The sequence below is a fragment of the Heptranchias perlo genome, chromosome 24 (assembly GCF_035084215.1).
Source record: "Heptranchias perlo isolate sHepPer1 chromosome 24, sHepPer1.hap1, whole genome shotgun sequence".
NCBI lineage: Eukaryota > Metazoa > Chordata > Chondrichthyes > Hexanchiformes > Hexanchidae > Heptranchias > Heptranchias perlo.
Window position 1 is genome coordinate 45,687,607 of NC_090348.1, and position 24,082 is coordinate 45,711,688.

At 42.6% G+C, this 24,082-nt stretch overlaps 2 protein-coding genes across 2 annotated transcripts in view; one reads left to right on the forward strand and one right to left on the reverse strand.

Annotated features, from left to right (window-relative positions):
* The window catches only part of snd1 (staphylococcal nuclease and tudor domain containing 1), an 813,248-nt gene that overhangs the window by 420,932 nt on the left and 368,234 nt on the right, over positions 1-24,082 (forward strand). The window lies entirely within an intron of this gene.
* LOC137341887 (leucine-rich repeat-containing protein 4-like) lies at positions 6,057-8,941 on the reverse strand. Its single transcript, XM_068005395.1, has one exon. It carries the CDS (start codon positions 8,397-8,399, stop codon positions 6,501-6,503), a length of 1,899 nt encoding a protein of 632 aa, XP_067861496.1. The 5' UTR covers positions 8,400-8,941; the 3' UTR covers positions 6,057-6,500.

The following is a 24,082-nucleotide window of genomic DNA, read 5'->3' on the forward strand; positions in this document are numbered from 1 at the left end:
GGAATACATAGGATCAATGTATGAACATTGGTACCAGCAAAGGTCAAAGGAATTCTTGTGATCTTTCATGCCAGTTACTCAATGCTCTTTACCTTCAAATTTGACATAGTTATTAGTAATAATGCTTCGATATCGCCGCATCTCTACTTTGCAAGCCTGTAGATTAATAACAAAACGACATTTAAAGATGTAGCTACAAATAAAAATAAAACCCTGAATATATTGTGTACGGTATTAGGGAAAAGAAAAGCGAGAACTTGATTACAAGCCTTGGGGTTTACGTAGAGTTACATAGAATTTACAGCATAGAAACAGGCCATTCAGCCCAACTGGTCCGTGCCGGTGTTTATGCTCCACATGAGCCTCCTCCCTCCCTACTTCATCTAATCCTTTCCAGCATATCCATCTATTCCTTTCTCCCTCATGTGTTTATCTAGCTTCCTCTTAAAGGCATCTATGCTATTCACCTCAACTAGTTCCACATTCTAACCACTCTCTGGGTAAAGAAGTTTCTCCTGAATTCTTCACTGGATTTATTAGTGACTATCTTGTATTTATGGCCCCTAGTTTTAGACTTCCTCATAAGTGGAAACATCTTCTGTACGTCTACCCTATCAAACACTTTCATAATTTTAAAGACCTCTATTAGGTCACCCCTCAGCCTTCTCTTTTCTAGAGAAAAGAGCCTCAGCCTGTTTAGTCTTTTGTAATAGTTATAACCTCACAGTTCTGGTATCATCCTTGTAAATCTTTTTTGCACCTTCTCCAGTGCCTCTATATCCTTTTCGTAATTTGGAGACCAGAACTATACACCGTACTCCCAAGTGTGGTCGAACTAAGGTTCTATACAAGTTTAACATAACTTCCCTACTTTTCAATTCCTCTAGAACAGTTTAAAAGTGCTCGAACTTTGCTCTTGTAATATATATCAGTTGAACCTCTTGATTGACTTTCTAAGTCATCCATATGTATCTTTTTTAAAATTTTTATATATATCTGGTGGGTCATGTCTCAAGAATATTTTCCTGTTCTCTCTCTTTCCCTCCTCCCACCCACTCATGCCAATTTCCTCATCTCCTGAAGGCATTCACTCCTTTCTAGGGTGTGGTTCATTGGGCACTGTACTCTCTAGTGCCTCTGCCAAGTACCTATTCTTCATGTGGAAGCTTAAACAGCAAGTGGTGGAGGACATCACAGTTGAGCCTTTTCCTGTCTCGTTACTTTCACACTTATGCAAGTGATCGGGAATGGGAGCCCTGGCTTTTTTTCTTTCTTCTCCCCTGCCTCCCCCGTCAATCACGCTGTAAGTGACTGGGATTGATTTTACACACATAATTTGTATTATGTAACTATCCTCCACTCGCTGCATTATGCTGGAGAAATAATCCTGCAGTACTCGGGAAATGCTGTTTGCTGTAGTTTCGGTTATGAGTTTGGAGACTGTTTTTAAAACCACAAGTTCCCACCCGCCTCCAACTCATTGGCTGACACAGCGGTGTCAATATTCTCTCCGTTTAGAGTATGGGTTGCAGGGGAAAGGGGAGTGTGATATGATAAATATCTGTACTGTTAACATTCCAGATAACTCACTGGTGCTTAGCCTCAATATTGGAGAGATGAATGCTGGCTCTGAAGGTCTTATTAAAATCACACACTTAGTTATTTTCACCTCTAGTGTGGAGAATTGAAAGCCCCCTCAACAGAATCAATGTGAATTTAAGGTATTATTAAGATGAGGTATGGGGGGATGAATTATGTCAGAGATGGGCTTATCATCCTAATCACTCATGAGTTAATGTTGAACAGCATGAAAAGAATATAGATCATATCACCTTTTATGCTCTGTACCAGATAAGAAATGGAGACAGTACCAGATGTAAAATACTGACCTGTGCATTGCGCAGGTGTTCTGATGATGGTAAGTTGTTTACTTTCTTTCATTGAGGGAAGACATCACATGAATAAAGTGTGAAAATTATTTGATGGAGAATGTGGTATAAGCTTAAAACATTGAGTTTCTAAACTTTGCTATAAAAGGGTTAAACCCTCTTTATGGCACTGTAATGAGTCCATTCTTTCATTACCTGAATGTACTAAGCATAGCTCACGGCACAGTTAGGAAAACCTTCCAGGAGAACTTAAATCCTCCCCTCAATCAGCTTCACCATACACCCCTGCAGAAAAAGAAACTAACATGAAAGGGAAAATGGAAGTACACCACCTCCTGCTTTGGGCAATACAGAAATATTCTTCCACTTCTCCCCTCCTGTTCTGCCTCCTTCCCTTCCCACCCCCCAAAATATGGCCAAGCCTACACCTGAACAATGTAACACTATTATATCAGTGTACACAATTACGCTGGCACTCACTGCATCAATGTAAATTCTATGTTAAAATAGCTCTACATCAGCATCAATCTGTAAGCCAGTGTATGATATTTTTATCTGATAAACAGACAGGTTGGCAATAAAAAAGCATTACAAACAAATACACATTTGAGCAGATTATCAGCAAAAATAAATTTTAAAAATCACATTTCAAAATCCTTGAGGGAAGTCAACAAATGTATTTGTTTTCCAAAATAAAAATCATGTGGGTGGCTAACAAATCAAATAACTAGACACTGTAGATTCTCTGCAACTGAATGTCAGGCTAATCTGTACAGACCCCTGGACACGGGAAGGAATCAGTTGAAATGAAATGGAAGAAAAAGCCCAGCAAATGGCTTCCTGTGTCTGGTCTGACAGAACGTGATGCTGCAGCATAGTCCAGTGCTGGCAAAGCTGGAACAGCAGGAGAACGTGCAGAGTCTACTTCAAGCCATTTAAAAAAAAAATAATAATTTTCAGTATCCAAAATTACGAAGCGTTGATTCCAAAGGATGGGGTGGAAACCACCCCAAAAAAATCGAGGAAGTCATTTGTTGAGGTTAAGTCCAAACTCATTAATGTGCATTGCACATACTTAAATGGGTTATAATTGTTTTGAAGTGTCCTTATTGTTCAGGAGCCTTTCTGTAGAAATCCATTGATTGGAACAACAAAACATCTGTTGTATGTATTTTGAAGATCTGAATGAAATTTGACAAACTTTTTTTGCAAACACACAAAGTGGTGCTGAATTTCCTCAGGTCTTGCTTTCAAAATACATCGATGGTGTTTGTCACTGAATCTATTGAACACAAAAACAAATTGACAAGGGCAGTCAGAGGTCCTTAGCTATCAATCTCCCTTTTCTCTCTTTCTCAGTGTCTCCTCCCTATCCCTTCCAAACTAAGACTAGAATTGGACATTCTGAAACATAGTTCGTAATAGAGACTATTCACCCGACGAAGGAGATAATCTCCGAAAGCTTGTGATTTAAAAAAATAATTGTTGGACTATAACCTGGTGTTGTAAGATTCCTTACATTTGTCCACCCCAGTCCATCACCGGCATCTCCACATCAAAGATTGAGGTAGGTACAATACACTGCACCTAACCATTAATATGTAATTTGGGGGATTACTTTTGTTTCCATCAAGGAATAATCAAGATTGAAAGCACACAATACTCTTGTTAAATATTACAATGTGTCTCTACTTTTCTAAACCACTTAAAACCAGCATTCTGGATAAGATTTTAATTGCCCTTGTAGGATCCATGTAACCTATAACTGATGGGTCCCATTACCCCTGTGCTCACTAACCTACAATAGCTTCTGGTCCCCCAGTGTCTCCCAATTTAAAATTCTCATCCACATCTTCAGATCACTTCATAACCTCATCCCTCCCTATCTCTGTAACCTCATCCAGCCCTACAACCCTCTGAGAACTCTACATTCCTGTGACTCTGACCTCCTGCACATTCTCTTTGCCCCACCATTGGTGGCCGTGCATTCAGCCGTCTAGGCCCTAAACTCTGGGACTCCCTCCCTAATTGTTTTTTCTCACTTCTACCTCTCTCTCCTTTTAAGATACTCTTTAAAAACCACCTCTTTAACTAAGCTTTTAGTCACCTGTCCTGATATCTCCCCCTTTTGGCATGGTGTCAATTTTTTTTGTCAGATTATGCTTCTGAGAAGTGCCTTGGGACATTTTTCCTACATTAAAGGTGCTGTATAAATGCAAGTTGTTATATGTGGCATTGCCTCGAAGCCTGTTTCATAGGTAAAATTGGTTAATCTGCAAAAAGTATTGTTTTTTTAGCATTCTGAAATTAAGAGACCAAAGTCTAAACAGATTAAGAACATCTCAACTGTCCTTAGTCTCACTCTGGTGTGCTGCATTTCTACTGTTCTTTCACTGTTTTATCCGTTTCTATTACTATTACCACCACCCCCCCCCCCCCCCCAAAAATAAAGACAACTGTGCAATGGGTAGTGTATTCCTGCAGTGCATTTGAAGGTTGCCAGGGTGATGGGGGCACACAGACAAATATATAGATGTCTGTTCTTTATGCACTCTTTTCAAACGCATACTTTCATTCATTCTTCCCTGAATGTCATCATTGATCAGATGTGGCAACGTGATTGATAATCCATTGTAAATTAAAAGCAGCAATGAGCATTAATACACAGTAAAGGCCAGCATTGCTTAAGCGCTAGAACAGCTATCAGCTGCTTATGTTAGCGATGAATGTTCTAGTGTGTGCTGTGCTGGAGTAGCAGACCTTGAGCTGATTAGAGTGCTTGGTGCATCAGCTCTCGGTAACCCACCTCCCGGTCTCAGCATAAAACACAGTGGCACGTTCATGGTTACAATGCAGGACCAAGCATTGCTTAATCAACACCGTTCTTGAGGACCTAATTTAATAGTTTAACATGATGCATTTTTTTTTTGATGCCGGTCTACTGCCCAGGCCGCTTGCGGGTTTATGCAACTGCAATTCCGTTTCAATCTATTCTGTCGACATTTAGAAAATTCTAAATTAGCCAGCCAGTGTTCTATGCATGCTAATGCTGGGCTAGAACCAGCACAGTCAGCAGATGGATTATGGCAGTAAAATTCAAATAACTTTTACAAGAACAAGATTGGTATTCATACATTACAGCAATTGGAGCAAGCAGTGGAGTTTTCAGTTTCTGTTTCCAATGCAGACTTGAGCTGCGTTTGAAACAGAACACCATTTAAACCATTGGTGCGTCCCCCCAGTTTTAAGCCCAAATCTTCTAATCTTTGTCGTGCAGGAATGCTATTCATAATTTTCTTTTGTGGATTTCATATTTTAAATGACAGAAATCCGGCAGGTTCCCCCCTCCCCCCCCTTCCCCCCCCCCCCCCCCCATTTTTCCTGGTACTCAAGGCATTGAGTCATGTTTTAAAATAAATCACTAGCAATGACAGATGATCAATACAAGAATTTAATATACTGTCTGTTAACCCTTTCGATGCTGAATGTCCTTTACAACCTTCAGTCGACACACTGCAGCTGGACTCTGCCAACAATAAAGCAAAGTACTTCTAATGCTGAAGATTAGAACGCAGGGTTTGAGAAACAGCCAACATTACGCAATGTTTTATAAATCACTAGCCTTGACAAATACATTCTATTCTTCGTGCAGAAGTTCTGAAAGGGTTACTGGTTCATAATGCACCCTGATTCTCTCCTCCTTTCTCCCCTATTTTGGGTTTGCTGCAGATATTTTTGAAATTCTGTGGCAGCAGTGGTTTCTCAGGAAGTTCCACTGCATATTGCCTTTCAGATCAAGTAACGTTCCTCCCTGTTCTCTTCTCTTTTCCCTTCCATTCATTCTCTCTTTTCTCTCTCTCTCTTTCTTTCTCTCTTGCACTCTCTCTCCCTTTTTTCTTTCTCTTTCTTTCTCTCTCTTTCACATAATTTTGCATCTCAAAGCAAGGTTGTGTTTTACAGTAATTAGCAGACTCATCCATACTTCCACCATTTTATAGAATTCACAGTATCACTGCATGCAGGAAAGAGTGTGTTTATATATAAACAGAAAATATTGTCTTGTAGTGGAACGAACCCTCGCTGGTTTCACTCGGATGAAAAGGTTGTCTGGCGATTTTTCTTCCATTATAAATTAAATCAACTCTTCTCAAAACAAAAATCCCTTTTTTATTGCCTTTTTTTGTTAACATTTTGGCACAGTACAAATTGGTGCTTTTACAAGATAAACCTGTAAAGTCTGATATTGGGCTTAGAAAGAATTTCCGTATAAATATGTTTTACTGCATCCTCATAGCACTGGCTTTAAAAATTACAGAATGCCCTTTTTAAACTGGTTCGGCCCCATTTCTTTTTTTTTCTCCAAAGTCATGAAAGCATCTTGAACAGCTTTGTCTCTTCTTAAACATAAGTTACAGGTTAGAAAATAGTTTTTTTTATATATATATATATATATAATCACTTTTTTAATCAGCCATGGTTGCTTTGATATAAGCATATACAAGAAAACAGTCTGAGTTTTGCACTTTTTACAAAATTCTGACAACTTGTGCATTCTATTGCATTTTATATATAATATATAATATATATTATATATATATGTGTGTACAGAAGTCAGATCTGAGTCTCCTGAACTTTCTCCTTGGTATGTGTCGGTATACTAAAGGGTTCGGGTATTGTAATGTGGGACGAGTTACCCAGGCTGTTCTCTGTCCAGTGAGCCCCATGTGCTGGTTTGTACGTATTATAGTTCATGTGGTCGTGGACCGAGGGCAGTACGACGGCTCCCTCTGACGGCGTGATGTCCTCGTCCACGTTAATGATCTCTATAGTCCTGGATGCCGCCACCGTGCTCCGTTGTTGGTGCCGCTTGCGGAGTTTGTAAAACACGATAAGCATGGCGGCTGCCAGCAGCGTCACTGCCACAAAACAGCCGATGATGATTTTCGTGGTTTTCATCACCTCGTCCAGGCTGGTGCGGGTCGTGTCTATGGCAGCCAAAGTCGGGACCACCACCACTTTTTTTGGACTCCTCGTGCTCTGCAGCAGCACTGTGGGAGTGGAGATGAACGCTGGCTTGTAAGTGGGCGGCGTCGACAGAAACGGCGGCACTTTAGTCCTGACGGTGTCTGGCGTTGTTTCCACGGTAACGGTGGAAAAGTAGGTGTAATTTGACGTGTTGATCTCCGCCATGCTAACTCTCAGGAAGGCTGATGCATCAGCATTCCCTGCCACGTTGGTAACCATACATTTGTAGGTGCCAGCATCTGTTGTTAAAACGTGCAGGAAGTATAGGGTTCCATTGTTAAATACAGATATGCGGGGATGTGTCGAGCCGTGACTCAATACCGTGCTATTGGGCAACAACCACCTAACGGATGACATGGAGGACGTTCGACATTTCAGTTTGGCCGTTCTCCCTTCGGAGATGTTTAGGTTCTGCGGCGGCTCCAGTATAACTGGCTGTGAGCACTGGAAAGAGCCCTGCTCCACCTCGGTCAAGTATTTCCCCCTCATGTGAGGTGGGGAGTGGCAGCGGCCGCAGCAAGTAGAGTTTGTAGGGATGTACTCTCGCAGCCACCAGGTGAGCCAGAGGATGTCACAGTCGCAATTCCACGGGTTGTGGTGCAGGTGCAACTCCACAAGATACCTCAGCGGTGCGAACAGATCATGTGGCAGCGAAGTGAGGTTATTGTGGGCCAGATTTAGTTCCACCAGTGCAGTGAGGTCATCAAAGGCATTCCGCTCAATCAGATTGACTTGCGAGTTCATAAGCCAGAGCTTTTTTAATGATTTTAGCCCCTGAAATGATCCCGGTTTAATTTCCGGGAAGTGGTTGCTAGACATTTCCAACTCCTCCAACCTCACCAGTGGTGTGAGATTTGGTATATCGCTCAAGTTACACATCCATAGGTTAAGGTATTTTAAGTTAATTAAGCCCTCAAAAGCACCATCCAAGATGTACTCCAGTTTTCTAAGTTCCCCCAGGTCCAGACGCAGCAGAGATGGCACTCTATTAAAAGCGTATGATGGGATGCTTTCGATGGGGTTGTTCCTGAGCCACAATTCACGCAGTTTTGAAAAGGACTCAAATGCGCCACTTGGTATCACAGTCAGTCTGTTCTCAAACAATTCCAGTGTGTTAAGGCTAGTCAGTCCATTAAATGCACCAACCTCTATTTGCCGAATGGAATTCCGGCCGAGCTGCAAGACCTCCATGTGGTACAGGTGTCTGAAGGTGTCTGCCTTGATAAGCTGGATGTTGTTCTCCATGAGGTTGAGGTACCGGGTATTGGAAGGGATCCCTTGAGGAACCTCTTTGAGTCCACGGCGAGTGCAGACGACTTTGCTGAAGTGATTACTGCAGGAGCAGATAACTGGACAACTCTGTTCTCTGTTTGACGCTTCGCACACACTCCACATCCGTACCGTGAGGTAGACAAGAAGAACCAGGGCAGCATTCCAGGTGTGATGCACAGTTACCTGCCACAAGAGATTCATGATGTGGCACATTCATAATTCACCATAGTCTGGGATCGGCACTGATTTGAAAATCGTCTCTACCCCGGCACAGCAGGCTATCAATGCCTTTAGCGATCGACAGTGGAAGGGAGGGGGGGAGGGGTGGAGAGAGAGAGAGAGAGAGTGAGGAGAGAGATGCAATGAGGACGGCCTGTCACACCTACCTCTACAAGAGTGCAGTCCCTGGTTTTCAGCACTAGATACCAGTGCTATTCTCCTCTCTTCCTCAATAAAAAAAAGGATGCACAAAATGGCTCCTAGTAAATCCAAAGCAATAGAAAGGACCAGCAGAGGTGAGGCCCAATCGGCTATGCAGGTGCATGCATCCTCTCTACCCCAGAGGGTAGCGCCATCAACAGTCGTGGGGTTTGTCCTCTGAGTTGAGAAAGCTGTCGAATGAGCTCCATTGCTGATGTAGAAACCAGGCAGTCCGCTTTAGTGTGTGGGTTTTTTTTGTTTGTTTGTTTTTTCCCCACCCTTCTGCTGCTGTTGTCGGTCTCGCTTTCTCTGTGTACCCCCGCGCTCTCTAATCTGTTTCACTCTCTTCCTCTTTGCCAGGGTCGGCTGATTTTATAAAAACAGCTACGAGCAGCACATTGTAGTCAGCAGCTTAACTAGCCAGTTCTCCACCAGTAGACGCAGCAGCTGCAGGCTGCCTCCCTCCCGCACAGTTAGCAATAATCCGTTGATTGCTCCAAGGGGAGGGGGGTGGGGGGGAGCGATTGGAGGAGGAAAAGATTGCTGGAGAGCGCTCTTTCTCTCACTGATGAAATGGATATCTTCAGTGATGAGCCTTTTTTTAAATTTTGGCAGAATCAGCATCACAACAGAAGGAAAGAAAGTCTCTCTTCTCTTCTCTTCCCTCTGTATTTCTTGTGGTATCCTTTTTTTTTGTTTTGAGGTAGTGAGTTTTTGGCAGTTTTTTTTCTTTTAGCCTTTTGTCCTGTTAATAAGGTCTTTGTTAGCCAGTAGCTGCAATAGAAACCTCTGTCCTCCGGACCATTTTCCTTCTTTTTCTCCCTTTCTCGCTTCTTCCTTTGACAGTGTTGCAGACAGCCACACAGGCTGCGCTCTCATCTCTTTGTCCTTCACTCTGAACGTGAATGTATTGCTGACGCATGTCGTAATGAGCAGTACATTGGTGTGATGCAGTGCTCTTGTATGTATTAACAAACCCTCCCTCCCCCACACTCTTCTCCTCTAGGGGTTAATGATAAATGCTTCCAGCAATGTTGCATTGATTCTGTGAAAGATTTTTAGATGCATATATAAACTACGGAAGGGACTGTCAATTCAGACACTGTAGCTCCAATACTATTTTTGGTCTGTTGCTGAGTGTATGTGATGTGGTGGATGATTCTGTGAAGTAGCCCAAATGTGTTGCAGTGATTTAAGCTAGTTTACTGTCCTCGGTCCCTGTTGGGATAAACACAAATTGATGTTTCAGCTGCTGGGGGGGCCAATGAGCTGCAATTGGTCAGCTGGCCGCCAGTGTTACGTCATCCCCTTGTAGTGCTGAGTTGGCTGCTCTGTGACGGCAGGGCAATCTGTTGGGAGCGGAGAGAAATGCTCCTGCATAGCAATGCACGGCAGAAGGGGGGGGAAAGAGAAGGAGAGAAGCAAAATGGAGTCTTCACTTTTAACGATTAAAATGCAAACACCTCCCTCGAGTTTTGAATGGTCAACCTCTGCATCTTTCATTTTCTTAACTGAAAGGAAGGTCAAGCCACTCTCTACAACCATTGGGCTCCTGTGATTTTAAATGTTGCATTGAGATAAATTACTTGTGTACTGGCTATTCCATGTCAGATCCTGGTTTTACTGAAAAGTATAGTAGCAACAGACCTGTTTCTACTTGTGCATGTAGGATTGAAGATATGGTTGTTGATTATGTGCAACCCTATATACATCCTACACAGGATGAGATTGATTTAAATTTCGGAGGGGAGTGAAAGTGCCATCCAAAAGATCTCCTGTACTGGGGGCTGAACTTTATATTAGCATGATATCTCTTCACTGGTGAATTGTTGCTACACCTCTGTGTTTTGGGGGGGTGGTGGTTGGTTAGAGAAGTATCAAGATATTGTGGTGATATTACATTGTGCAAGTTCTGAATTCGATTTACACTGGTTCAAACTCTGTGGCAACAGGTTATTAGCTGCATGCTCAGTTCTGTCAAAATCTTAACTGGTTCGTTTTCCTCCAGTGGTGTAGATACTAGCTGTTCAACTTTTAGATATTAGAACTGTCATGTAGGAAATGGCAGCATGTGCCGATGAATGATAAAGAAGCCTTGCACCGGCATTGCTTGTTCAGCTTTGGCTCACAGCTATCGGAAGGAGAGAAGACTCCAGCTGATTAAACTAGTTTGAATAAGCTTGGAGTTTTAAAGAGACTATTTTCCCTTTTGTAGAATGAAAGAAAGAAAGACTTGTATTTATATAGCAGCTTTCATGACTTCAAGGTGTCCCAAAATGCTTTACAGCCAATGGAATACTTTTGAAGTGGAGTCACTGTTGTACTGTAGGAAACGCAGCAACCAATTTGTGTACAGCAAGATCCCACAAACAGCAATGAGATAATGACCAGATAATTCTTTTTTAAGTGATGTTGATTGAGGGATAAATATTAGCCAACTCCTCTGCTCTTCTTCAAAATAGTGCCATGGGATCTTTTACGTCCACCTGAGAGGTTAGACGGGGCCTCGGTTTAACGTCTCATCTGAAAGACAGCACCTCCCCTCAGTAATGCACTGGAGTGTCAGCCTAGATTATGTGCTCGAGTCTCTGGAGTGGGACTTGAACACACAACCTTCTAACTCGGGTGAGAGTGCTGCCACTGATGACACCATTCCATTAACACCAGTTAGATTCAACCTGCATGACAATGGAATATTGTACAACATGTCTCGAGTTTTAAAGTGAGAGCATTCCCTTATTTTCTGAACCTTAACACCACATAAATTCATTCTGCACCGCAATGGGCTATTATAACCATGTTCTAGTAAAGGAAGTCTCTTCACTCTCACATTTACATTGAACTGCAATAGGGGACCTTTGTTGTGCAGCACTCAAGTCGATGCATGCGTATAGATTTCTTTGCACTAGAAACAAAAGGATTTGGGAGCAGTTTGGTGTCGTTGCATGGATGTCAACTCCCAAGTGTGCAGAAAGTGACAATCCTCAGTATTTATTCTCTGCGAGTGGGATGCTCATTCACAATGGGCGTGTGGAACTTGTTGCATGTTCTGCCCTCCCATCACAGCATTTTACGGTTTGGCCATTTTGTGTCTGGAGTCTGAGCTCAAAGCCAACCCAATCTTCTGGTTGCAGGGTACCAGTGTAAAATAAATTGTGGCAGTCCTAGTCCAATTCATAGTGAACACAAAACAGTCCATGCTTTGATACTTTACACTCATAATCTTGCCCGAGGATACAAAATGACTGCTGTGAGAAATAGAAAGAATGCCCCTGTTGCAGTAAGGAGTGGGGCCATGGAGAAGGGTGTACTCTAAATCTAGCCTTGCTACATCTTACCTGAGAGTGCTTGATGCTGACATTGGGTGCCCAAAATGGAACGCGTTCCACTCTTGACGAACACAAAATTCCTCACAAAAACAGCCTTTGAAATATGTTTCGAGAGAAGCCAATCCAAGCAGAATATTCACTGCCCGTGTTGGTTGCCTTGAGGAAGAAATGTGTCGGAGATGAAATTTCAGTACATTTTTGAAGTCTTTATCCAACAACATAAGCCATGAGTGGAAAAAGAAAAGGAAGTTTCTCCCAATAAAGAAAATAGTTATTTCCCCCCCCCTAGATGAGCAGATTTGTCAGTGTGGGAGTGGACACTATTGGTATTAAGATTTTTGTTTGGGGTCTGATGTCTCTGACTCGTGCCTTAGGAAAGATGAGAGTATACTGAGGCGAGCTCTGGAAATCCGTTGAATGGTGCTGGCTGCTATCAAGTTAGTTCTCAGCTGGTATTGCAGTTTTGAGCTGCTTATGTATTTCACTGGTGCTTCCAGCTCCCGATATGAGAGTTTCACGAAGACTGGTGTCTGGGATTCTCAGGTGCTCGCCTTGGTGAATTGGTTGTGAATCTGGCCAGTTTGACCATGGTGAATCTGGCCAGTTTACTTGAGCCAAACATCCTAGCCAGTGGCCTCAGATGTTGCTATCGACACCGTGATACGCAGCACTAGCATGGTTTAATGCAATGTAAAAGCAGCTTTGAAATATCTCCGACCCAATTTGCAGAGTTATGGGGAAAAAGCTGAGGTGCGGGACTAAATTGGATAGCTCTGTCAAAGAGCCGGCACAGGCACAATGGGACGAATGGCCGCCTTCTGTGCTGTAAGATTGTATGATTCTAATCTGTAGAAAGAAGAGACTAAGTTGGAGATTATCTGATCTTTATCGCTCATTTCTGCCCCCCCCCCCCCACCCCACACACAGCTGAGAACTCTGGCTTTTTTTAAAAATCCCTTCCAATTCTAGAAGTCTTCCTGAAGTGACTTGTAGTTTGAAAGTGCCAATAAATGTTCGTTTGTGTTTTTTCACCCTCACTATGAAATAATAGAGAATTTTAGACGGGAAGGAATTTCTGCTTGCTTGTCAAAACCTGGGGATACACGTTCCTAGTTAGGAGGGATAGTATTGAGTCTGCTATGAAGATGTGGCACATTCCTCGCAGGAATTTGACTATCCAGCTATATTTGCAGTGCTGCACTAACTGCTCCCGTGGGAGAAGTGGCTGCAATGTTTATTTGTACACAAATTTCTGTTGTCTCAGTATTTCTGAATCCTTGATGTGTAGCATTGTGGTGGTACGGAACATCGGCACTGTAATTTAGAGCTCTGTCATAGATTGCTGCGATGCAGGATTGTGCAGCTAATTTCTATTCTTCTCTCCCCCCCCCCCCCCCCCCCCCCCCCCTCAATTGATCCACCAGTCTAAATTTTCAAACTCGACTGCACCACTGGGAAAGCACTGAGCTGAGGTGAGGCGCAACCCCTATCAGCAGAGATGATCACCCTGCGCTGCATTCACCCGCCTCTTTTGAGTCCAGCTGAAGAGCAGGATTGCTGGCTGTTTCCAAAGCAGTTTGGGAAGGTGGTTAACTTGTGGAGAGAGTAATAGGAAGGGAAAGGAAGAAAATAAACATTTCACAATAAAATCTGTCTGTTGCCGAATTGCAGAAACGTGAGTGAGATGATTGGCGAGATATTTGTTTGTTTGCTGACATTCTTTTCTCCCCCTCCTCTCCTGAAGGTGCACTGGCAGCTGTTCTGCTGGGGTACAGGATCAAATCTGGAACTTTGATATGTACAGCATAGTACCTCGCCTGGCTGTGCCTTAATCTACTGGGAAGTTGGAGCAGCTTCCCCCTTTTTTTTTTCTCTTCCCTTTTACACTTCCACAAAGTATAGAAACAGTCAACTGTTCAACAGTGAACTGCTTTTAAAGTGTCAGTTGTGGCTCAGTGGGTAGCACTCGCCTCCGAGTCAGGAAGTTGTGGGATCAATCCCCACTCCCAGGATTTGAGCACACAATCTGGACGGATACTTTAGTCCAGTACTAAAGGAATAATGCACTGCCTGAGCCACCTGTCTGTTCAAGTGGATATAAAAGATTCCATGATGCTATTCGTGCAAGAGTTCTCCCCGAACTAGTTATTCATCTCATTGCTGTTTGTGTGGAAATTACTGCAAAGTGTTTTGGGTAATTCTGAGGATGTTGAAGGCACTGAATAAATTTCTTGCTAGAATTTATTATTCTGACAAATGTGATGAGGTGGCAAAATACAGTTCAAGATTATAATGTTTAACCTCAGTGTTCCTGGTGAGGGTGAGAATTTTCCTGTGTGCACGTTTCTATTTGTTGGATTTCATATGTGCCCTTGAGTGAAAACACTGCAAAAAAAAAAAAATGAATTCTGAAATTGTGACATTTTGCTAAATAGTAAATGCAATAATTCTCCCTGGTTGAGATTGATGCTGCTCATTAACTCAGGAGTGCTGCTGCCGCACAAGTGTCGTTCGTTGAAAATTGTAGGTTTGGTGGTGTTTGGACATGTCCCAGTGGAGCCGGCATGTCCATTTGCTTTTCACATCCTGTAATGTCTGAATGTTTTAACATTGCTACAACTTTCCAGTAGATACATAATTTGCTAGACTTCTTTTGATTATCGGATTTCCTTATTTGCATACTAGGATCTATATGTGCTTTATTGTTATATGCATACAGCTTAATTTTTGCCCGAATTGCCTGGATTATGAGATTGTGAGCAGTTAGTCTGGTTACAGGATAGCCAAGGAATTCCACTGTTAAGAGGTGACCTTTCAACCCAAGGGAGATTTTGAAAATGGGGCCTCAAGCAAGTGCTGAAAGCAGATTTACTGCGGATTCAGAAGCTTTGGGTTATCTCAAACTCTTCGTTTAGTCTGACACAAAATGTACCAGTAAATTAACTAATGATATAAATGCCTGTACCTTTTTAAACACGAGTGATCTGAAATGCGGATGTGTTGGAAGGTCCAAGTGCTAAATGTCTCCTTGTATTACTTCTGTACTCTTGTCTCTGAGTCAGAAGGTCGTGGGATCAAGCCCCACTCCTGAGTCTTGAGCAGGTGAACATAACTCAGGTGAACGTTTTTTTAAAAAAAAATCCCTTGGGAAGAAGAGCAGAGTAGTTCTCCTGGCAAATATTTAATCCTCAACCAACATCACTAAAATAGATTATCTGGTCATTTATCTCATTGCTATTTTGGGGATCTTGCTCTGTGCAAATTGGCTGCCGCATTTGCCTACATAACAGTAACTGCACTTCAAAAGTACTTCATTGTCTGTAAAGCACTTTGGACATCCTGAGGCACTATATAAATGCAAGTCTGTTCTTCCTTCATAAATAGCAGTTTCTGAATTAAGGAATTGTCCCCGGCTTACCATTTTCCAAGCTGAGAGAGAATGAAAGTGTCCAAAGGTGTGAGGATGCGCCAGTCTGCGATGTACTTTGCGTGTTAATGAAATATTTGTTGAAATTTCAAATTGAGATAATGAGATCCCCTCCAGGGTCAGGATTACACTATGGAGGTGGAGTCTTCGGGATTTGGTCTGTTGCTTTCAGTCACTTGCCGCCCTGTAATCGAGCGTTGAGTAGTTTAAAGTTTATTGGAGGTCGTTGATGTTTGCATGTCTGCACTGACATTCCACTTAACTCCAAACGTTTTCCGATATGACTGAGTTTTAAAAATAAAACTCCAGGCCGTCAATGAGTTTGTTAAATGACTTTTGTAGCTTGTGGTAATTTACTGGTTTCATTTCTGTAAAAATGTTCCGAGAGGCTCTTTTTCAAGTGGATTAGAATTGCAAACGGTTCAGCAACGGAACTGTCTGTTACTCAAACTTTGGCAGCTCCTTTCCTTAGAAAGGGCAAAGCTGGAGAATTGCCTTAAAACGGTTTGACATTTCAAACAGGCCAGATATGAGCAGTGTATAAAAATGCTGCTTCCGTCTATTTACCACTTCCCTCAAATATTTCTCTTCGTGGACCTCTTGCCTATTTCCATCTGATTTGAATGTAATTTTTGACCCCACGCTTAGTAAAGCAGGTTTTTATAGCTCTCCAGCCCTTCTTTCGAGGGTTTAGCAAATTACCATGGCTAATATTGCGTGCTTTTAGCACCTTTCCTTCACAAGACCAAGCACACAAGCCTCTACTGAAGGGCATAATCATAGGTCAAGCTTTGTTTGTTTTAAAAAAAAACACTTTGGTTTAATGCAAGGGTGTAGCTACCAACATCAAGTTTGTATATACTCCCATTCATTCCAGCCTTGCACCCTTGGGATTGAAGCTTAAGCATGTGTACATGGCCATACGTACTATTTCCTGTTCTCTGGGTCATTGTAAACAAAATGGCGATTTTCGGGCAACATTGCAAATCCCTTCCTGCCATTGCAGAGGGACGCTGAAATAAATTATATGTAATTGTGTCTAGTTCTAAGCTTATGGCTTAAAATGACATTTTCTTCAGACTCATTTTAAGCTTTCCTACTCCAATACTTATAGCTTAAAAGACACTCTTTTATAGTGCCGCTGTTTTAGTTTGGATTCCAGGGGCTGACTGTTGAAGTTTACACTGCTGAATCTGTACCCCTTATTCCAATGGCAGATGAAAAGTTGTTGTTTCTGCTCCCAGGATAAGCAAACTAGATTTGTAATGTTGATGCCAGTCTCCCAGAATGGTGGCAGTTCATACAGTTGATGTAGATATTGAAAGGGGAAACTGTGGATTGTTTTTGAGCAGTGATTGTCATATGAACAGGAAAAGGCCATTCAGCCCCTCGAGCTTGTTCCGCTTAGTGGAATCACAAGGGTAAATTTTACTAATATGTACTCCCGGCATAAGAATTTTGCCCACTGAGAGCACTCATCAGGAGTTTGGGTATGGAGATTTTCCAGGACTGTTATATCCAAGAGGATTTTCTGACCTCAGTCCCTGAATATTTGATGCAGGTTAAGGTCACCGTTGGGAGCACAAATTCCTTATGTCCCCATCGGTGTTGGTGCGAGTGAGTATTATGTTATAGGGGTGACTTTCTTTATAATATACTGGTTCCAATATTGTCATGAGATGTTTGATAGCTCTGCATGGAGTAGCAGTCTCATTGAATGGATTTATGTTTGTGCAGCGTAAAGTGAAATAACTATCCAGAGAAAGTGGCCATCATGTCCAATTTTCAATAATTAAATATTGGATTCAGGGAGTCACGATAGCTAACCCTACTTGTACTTAACAGGTTTCATAAATATTTACAACGTGTGCTTGCGAAGTCTGGCGGAAGATCATCGATAACATTATTATTGACAGAAAAATCAGCGTAAACAATCTGGGCCCAAGGAAAACACCGAACTCGCATCATATGTTTCTTCTTTAAATATGAAAATTAAAGTTTCAACTCATTTAACCATCATTCACGCACATCAGGCACAGCACGTTTAAGAACCTACAATCGGGGGAAGCGTTTCAATTTTTAATGTGACTTCTACTAATGCCATAAAAATGCTTTCAAAGAAACTGGAAATACAGTGCAGGTCTCAGTGAGGATAATTTTTTAAAAATGTACAACAAATTGCAATAAAGCATCAGAAAAATGACTGTTTCCTGCTGCACCTGAAAATTTAGTTGTTGTTTGAGGAGAACCTCTGAACAGGTGCAGTTGCAGGGAGCCTGCTTATACAACTCTGTTACTTGGGAGCAGGGCCATTATTTTGGCCGCAGGTGCGTTCAGGAAAAGGGATCGATAGACTACCGTAAAGGTTCAAGGAAATTTGGGCGTTTTGTACTTGCGCGCTTAACTCGCCCATAATTCCACAATCTTTTAGGCCACGTATTTTATTTGTGCTCCGATTGTGCGTGTCTCTGGACGCGACTATACAGGAAATTCCAGGCCCAGACTGACTGTAAAGTGCTTGTTTGAAGAACAGGAGCTGGTTAAGTGGCTGAAGTGATATTAGCATGAGACAATACGAAGCAATAATAGAGCAATCAAAGAAATAGAGATAAATGAGACACAGGCAGTGTGTGAATAGATTATAAAGAGGTGGGGCAGACAGGTAGATAGGGGAGCACGAAAAACTGGCTGAGCGGAGCATGCTGTAGTGGCCCCAAGAGCCTGGTAGAAGAAAAAAGCAATTTGACACCAAAGCTGCAAACCACCTCACCAGCACAGTGCTCAGATGGGGGGTCCCCATTCCCAAGTAAAAGCTGATGTCATCTTAACTTTTTAGTGCATCATATCCTATATACATTGTTTGTCAGTCAGTTTTATTGCTGCATGTGGTAACTTCTAACAAAGGAAAGTTTGTTTAAACCTGTTTATTCTGACAAAAGAAAATCCCCATCTGCCTTGGGCGACCAAAAAAAAGCGAAAGAAAGAACTTCCATTTTTCTAGCGTCTTATCACATCCCTTTTGAGGCTTTAGATATCTGTTTCCATGGTAACTCGTCATGTTCATGTGTTTCACCTGGAGAGTCTATAACAATTACAGTACCAATAATCAGCCCTGCCCATGAGCCAGGTCCACTTGGACCCAGTTAGCCTCAACTTCAGCTATGGTTGTGTTGGAGTTGGGACTTGGTAGAGAAAGGAAGAAATCATGAGCAACATCAAAGAGGAGAAGGAAGAAGGAGGAGAAAGACTATCACGTCCCAAGGTATTTCAGTCAGTTAATTACCTTTTGAAGTGCAGTCATTACTGTTATGCAGTCAATTTTTGCACAGCAAGGTCCCACAAACAGTAGATGTCCAGATTTTTGGAGGTGCGTCGTGAGGGACAGCAAGTCTGGCCTCTGTACGTAGCATCATGGCATCGTTTATGTCCACCCGAGTAGACTCCATCAGTACTGCAATGAAATGTCGGCTTCTATATATATATATATATATATTTGTGTGCATCATACGTATCCAGATTTAAGGTGGAGCCTGTTCTCCTGTCCTTCAACTGAAAATGGCATCAGTTGTCGAGAGATTGGCTGGAATGTTACTAAAAAGTTTCCCGTTGATCTGTTTCACTTAAATTCTGGATTGCTAACTGCTATTTTCTCCAGTGTAAATAGCTATTGTCACTGTTGGATTGACTTAAGTACACTTTCGATAGATAGGCAGAGTGCTTTGTCAGTTGAACTTGTGTAACTTTGTCAAAGTTTCTGTTACAAGTGTGAACACTGTCAGAAAATGTAACCAGGCTCTGTAAAGGGCATTTTAATATGCTTTTTGTTCCATCCATCACTGGCCATTCAATTTCAATATTGGTTAATCAGGCTTGATTGATTTCAAAGGAAAAAAACATTTTTAAAAGACGCTTGATTTAGATACTGAAATCATGTTTGTGGAACATTATCTTGGAGAAACTTTTTTTTAACAGCCCTATCGAAGACTTGTTTTCTGCTGCAGGGGATTAATGCTGACATGGACTTTAAAACAATATTACCTCACTAGTATTTTGTCTAGTTAAACTTCTGTATGTTTAACTTGTAATTAAGTACTGCGTCTGTACCAGTATGATCCTGCGAGTAGTGTTTCTGAATCGACTGAAACATTTTGGGAATCCTTTGTAAATTCAGCGTGCAGTTTACCCTATTTGGATCAGTCATTACACCCAGGCCACATTGACTTCTGGCAAGTGTACAACTCAAACGCTCTGGATGCTGCATCTCGTGAGCAGAACGCATGGTAAGTATTGTTTAAAGGGATAATTTGCACACAGCAAGATCCCACAGATAGCAATGAGATAATGACCAGATAATCTCTTAGTGCTGTTGATTGAGAGATAAATATTGGCCAGGGCAACAGGGAAAACTCCTTTTGCTCCTCTTCCAAATAGTGCCGTGGGATGTTTTGCATCCACCTGAGGGGGCAGACGGGGCCTCTCAACTGAAAGACTGTACCTCCGACAGTGTAGTACTCCCTCAGAACTCCGTTAAAGTGTTAGCTTGGATTACGTGCTCAGCTCTCTGGAGTGCGACTTGAACCCACGACTGTCTGACTCAGGCAAGTCAAGGTTGACACCTAGGTAGGAACAGGCTTAGATTTGTTATCACCAGATTTCCTAGAAGTCATTCTTGGCCAGGTTGACTTGAAATGTTGGTTTGGTTCATTGAGTTAGATTATCAAGCGGGTGATTAGTCGCTGAGTCTACTGCAGCTCTGATGTAGATGTTTTCCAAGCCAGGTATTTTGGCAGGGATGGGCATTGTAACTTGAGAAACCCTGCCAGTTTTTTTAAAAAAAAATTTGGAAGTGAGAACCACAGAAAAGCGTGTCTTTTATTTTTAAAAAAAGCTATTCATGAAACAATTTAGGATGCTGCTCAAAACATACATCATGGCCTGGTATGCAGAGTTTATACCCCCATGCTCCAATTGAGAATAAAACCTTTAAGCCTTGAAATTATTATTCAGGGTTATTAGCAGACAATAGCTTGATGCATTCATAAAACATTCTTCAGTCTGCTATTTTAAACTATTCACTTTAAATGGGTTAACACATCTGCCAAAATAGCTGAGGAATGAAGCAGTTGTCTAATGATAATTACTAGGCTTTTGTTTCTCCATGGTCCCTGGGGTTAAGATAACAGGTGACATCTCTGTCACCAGATCCACCAATGCAACTATGAATTGCTACCTCCGAGTTGACGAGAATGACTGATGGCCGAGATAGTTGTGGGTCACGCTCACTGCATTCCCACTCCCACTACTCTTGCATTGCTGCCCCTGGTGGTTGCAGCATCTATATTATTGACTCTTCATTTCCTCCTCAAAAGACATTTTCATGAGCATAGGACTGGGGGAGGTGGGTATAAGACTTGAACATAAGTGCTGCTTGCTCTTTGTAGAATTGTATTGGACAATTTAATTTATAAGATTCTCTGCATCAGCGCTTAACCTTTCAGGTTAACCAATTACATAATGCATTCTGTTGACCTGACGAATTTAAATGTGTTCCTACTTCATATAACAATGCGCCTTGTTCACTGTGCAACCATCCTGAGCTCCAAGGATCCCATCAACTCAATATACTAAGCAGCTCACTTACACTTTACTCCTCTTCCCCCCCCCCCCCCCCCCCCCCCCCGGTGCTTAGGTGCTTAACGGTTGCATTTATCGTTCTTTTTAAAGCACAAACCAAGTGCTTGTTCCCAGCTGTATATCCCACTGGTTTTCTTAATAGTGGGCATCCTTCGTAGAGATCCAAACTAGCATGCACTGAAAGTACACTAAAGGGTTCATGTTGAAGTCCAGAAGAGCTGGGCACCATCAAGGGGAGTGATTCCCAAAGCTGGACTCAATAACTCCCCACTGGGAAGAAACAAAATGAAGGTCAAAGTTGATCTTCACTGGGTGTGCATGTTCTTCTTGGGTAGTACAAATTAGTGTGTAGGTCACCGCAGCAGGTACTGATGCATTTTATTCACTTCTTTATACTGGATCCAATTGGATTGTGTGTGTAGCGGTGTCGGTATTTGCTGAGTATTAGAAAAGTTCTTTTTTTATTTTTTAAAAAAAAAGCACACTCCATTAACTCCACTGGATTATCTCCACTATACAGGAATCAATAGTCCTTCATTGTAGACATCGTGACACGGAAACTCGAGTGGACGCACTAGCTGTCTCTCAGCCATGACACCAGCTGTCAGCTGACCCTAGAAAGCACCTAAACTCAATATGATAGCCCTTATAAAAGCTCCATTTGTAGATAACTGATGCTAAGTGATCTATTTAGTTTTTATTTCAGGGTTCTGGAGATCTTTACAAACTACTTGAGCTTCATTCTGGTATTGTGTGTTACCACGAGATTGCTCTAGTTATGCTCTCATACATCCTGCCTTTTTTTCATTCTGCACTCTCTAGGTCCTTCTGAAACTTTCTATAGCTAAGAGTACCAGCTGGTAATCTGTAGCCTAGCTTCCAGACTTTTATCAGATGCCACTCTTAAGCTGGCCGGCCAGGATGCTTGTGTGCTGCTGAACCTTTGCTGATGATACTTTGGCCCCGATATTTGCTGGCAGGGAATGTGTTTGCGGGGGTGGGGGGGGAATCCCGGGAACGCAGTGGCCGTGCCGAATTTATCGGTAGGAACTCATTATCGTTATTAAAATTCCGTTTCCTGCGTGGCAGCCGGCCAGATTGACAGGCTGGCCGGCTGCCGGACGGGAAAGCCAGCAGCAGGAGGCTGCAGTTGGGGACAGTTCCTAGCAATCGGGAAAGATCGAGGCGGGGGTGGGGGGGGGGGGGGGAGGAGGAGGAGGAGGAGGAGGAGGAGGAGGAGGAGGGTCGGAACATGATAATCTGGAGGGAGGGAAAGATCGTGGGGGGTGTTGGAAAACGGCAATCGGGGGGGAGGGAGGGAAAGATCGGGGCTTCGTTGTGGGGGGTCGGAACACGGCAATCGGAAGGGAGGGAAAGAATCGGGGCTTGGTGGGGAGGGGGTTGGAACATGGCAATCAGGAGGGAAAGTTCAGGGCTTGGTGGGTGGGGGGGGACGGTGGTTGGAACATGGCAATCAGGAGGTTTGAAACTTGTCATGAAGAGGCTGACTAGAGCGGTGACTGGAAATGTCTGCTGAATAGTCACTCGTTCCCACACACTTCCGTAGAGTGGTAACAGTCTAGGAGAGATGGTGGATATTGATCTGAGCACCAAAATGCATGGTTTTCCAGTACACCTGTTGATCTATTTTGAAAGTGACTTCAACCAACGTGAACATTACTCACAGTGTTTACATTATCACGACATTTCTTGCAGTGCAAAAAAAGCAAGTAGCATTAAAGTGACAATGAAGCTGTTGGATTGTTGTAAAAACCCAACTGGTTCACTAATGTCCTTTAGGGAAGGAAACCTGCTGTCCTTACCTGTGTCTGGTCTGTATGTGACTCCAGTCCCACACGAACGTGGTTGACTCTTAATTGCCCTCTGAAGTGGCCGAGCAAGCCACTCAGTTGTATCAAAATCACTCAGGAATTCAAGGTAGCCCACCACCACCTTCTCAGGGCACCTAGGGGTGGGCAACAAATGCCGGCCTTGGCAGCGACGCTGGCATCCCAAGAATTTTTAAAAAATCGACTCCTGCTAAGCACAGCTGGTAACGTGCAAAAAAAAAGGTCAAAACTGTATTCGCCACCTGCTCAGACTGCTTTGTTGCAGTGTTACACCACACGCTATACACCAGTTACTTAGGCAATACAGCGCTCAGTATAAAAGTCAGAATGCAACTGATGTGCTCTGGAAAGGGGAGGGGACTGTCCGGGGAGAGTGATTGTGTGGAGATTTCCCTTAAAAAAAAATGAATCTAAACAGATTTCTTACAACTTTGGCAGTTCCAGGCGAATGATGTGGCTACAAGAGGCAAGTCTCCTAGCTTCATCCTTTTTAAAAATGCCATTCAGCAGGAGTTGGCGATTAATACCTGTATCAAAGTGCCGAATGAGTTAGCTGAAAATTTCACTTTCTTCCTTCCCTGGGGGCTGCTAGAGACTTTTTTTTAGTGCACAGCTTAAGTTCTAGCCCTGAAATTCATTGTGCAAGTAGCCAACCGTGGCATAATAAAAGTGAGATTCTGCCTGCTGAAAAGATGAATTTTCAAACGGAAAAATTGAACTAATGGTCCATTTGCTGCCATGTGTTGTTCTGTTTGTGCCGAAGTATGAAATTCTTGAAGTCCTAAGCCACCTTTGAATGCTGTGAAATTGGTTGAAGTAAATCAACGTTCCATTTGTACATCTTGTCTCATTATACACTCTCACCCTTGTTCCCTCACACTTTGCCACGGATCAGATTCCTAGGAGTAGAGACAGACCGTTGAGTTGGTCGCAAATCTCCACCAATGCTACTCCTGGGTTGGTTGAGTGAAGCAGTCTTGATTGCCTTGCCCTCAGGCTTCCTCCAATCTTTGAGGGGAAAAAGTCTCGATTTTACTCTGACCCTTGCATTACGTGAGGGAGCAATAACTAAGCCCACCTTCTTGTGATCCTCGAAAGGATGAGATCGAATGGACCAAAGAGCTTTGACTTTGTGATCCTAATACTCCCTTGACCACAGCAAACCACTGCATCACCCAGTGCCCAATTTTATTAATAAACTTATTTAAAATCTCTAAATAGGTAAGGAGTAGAATC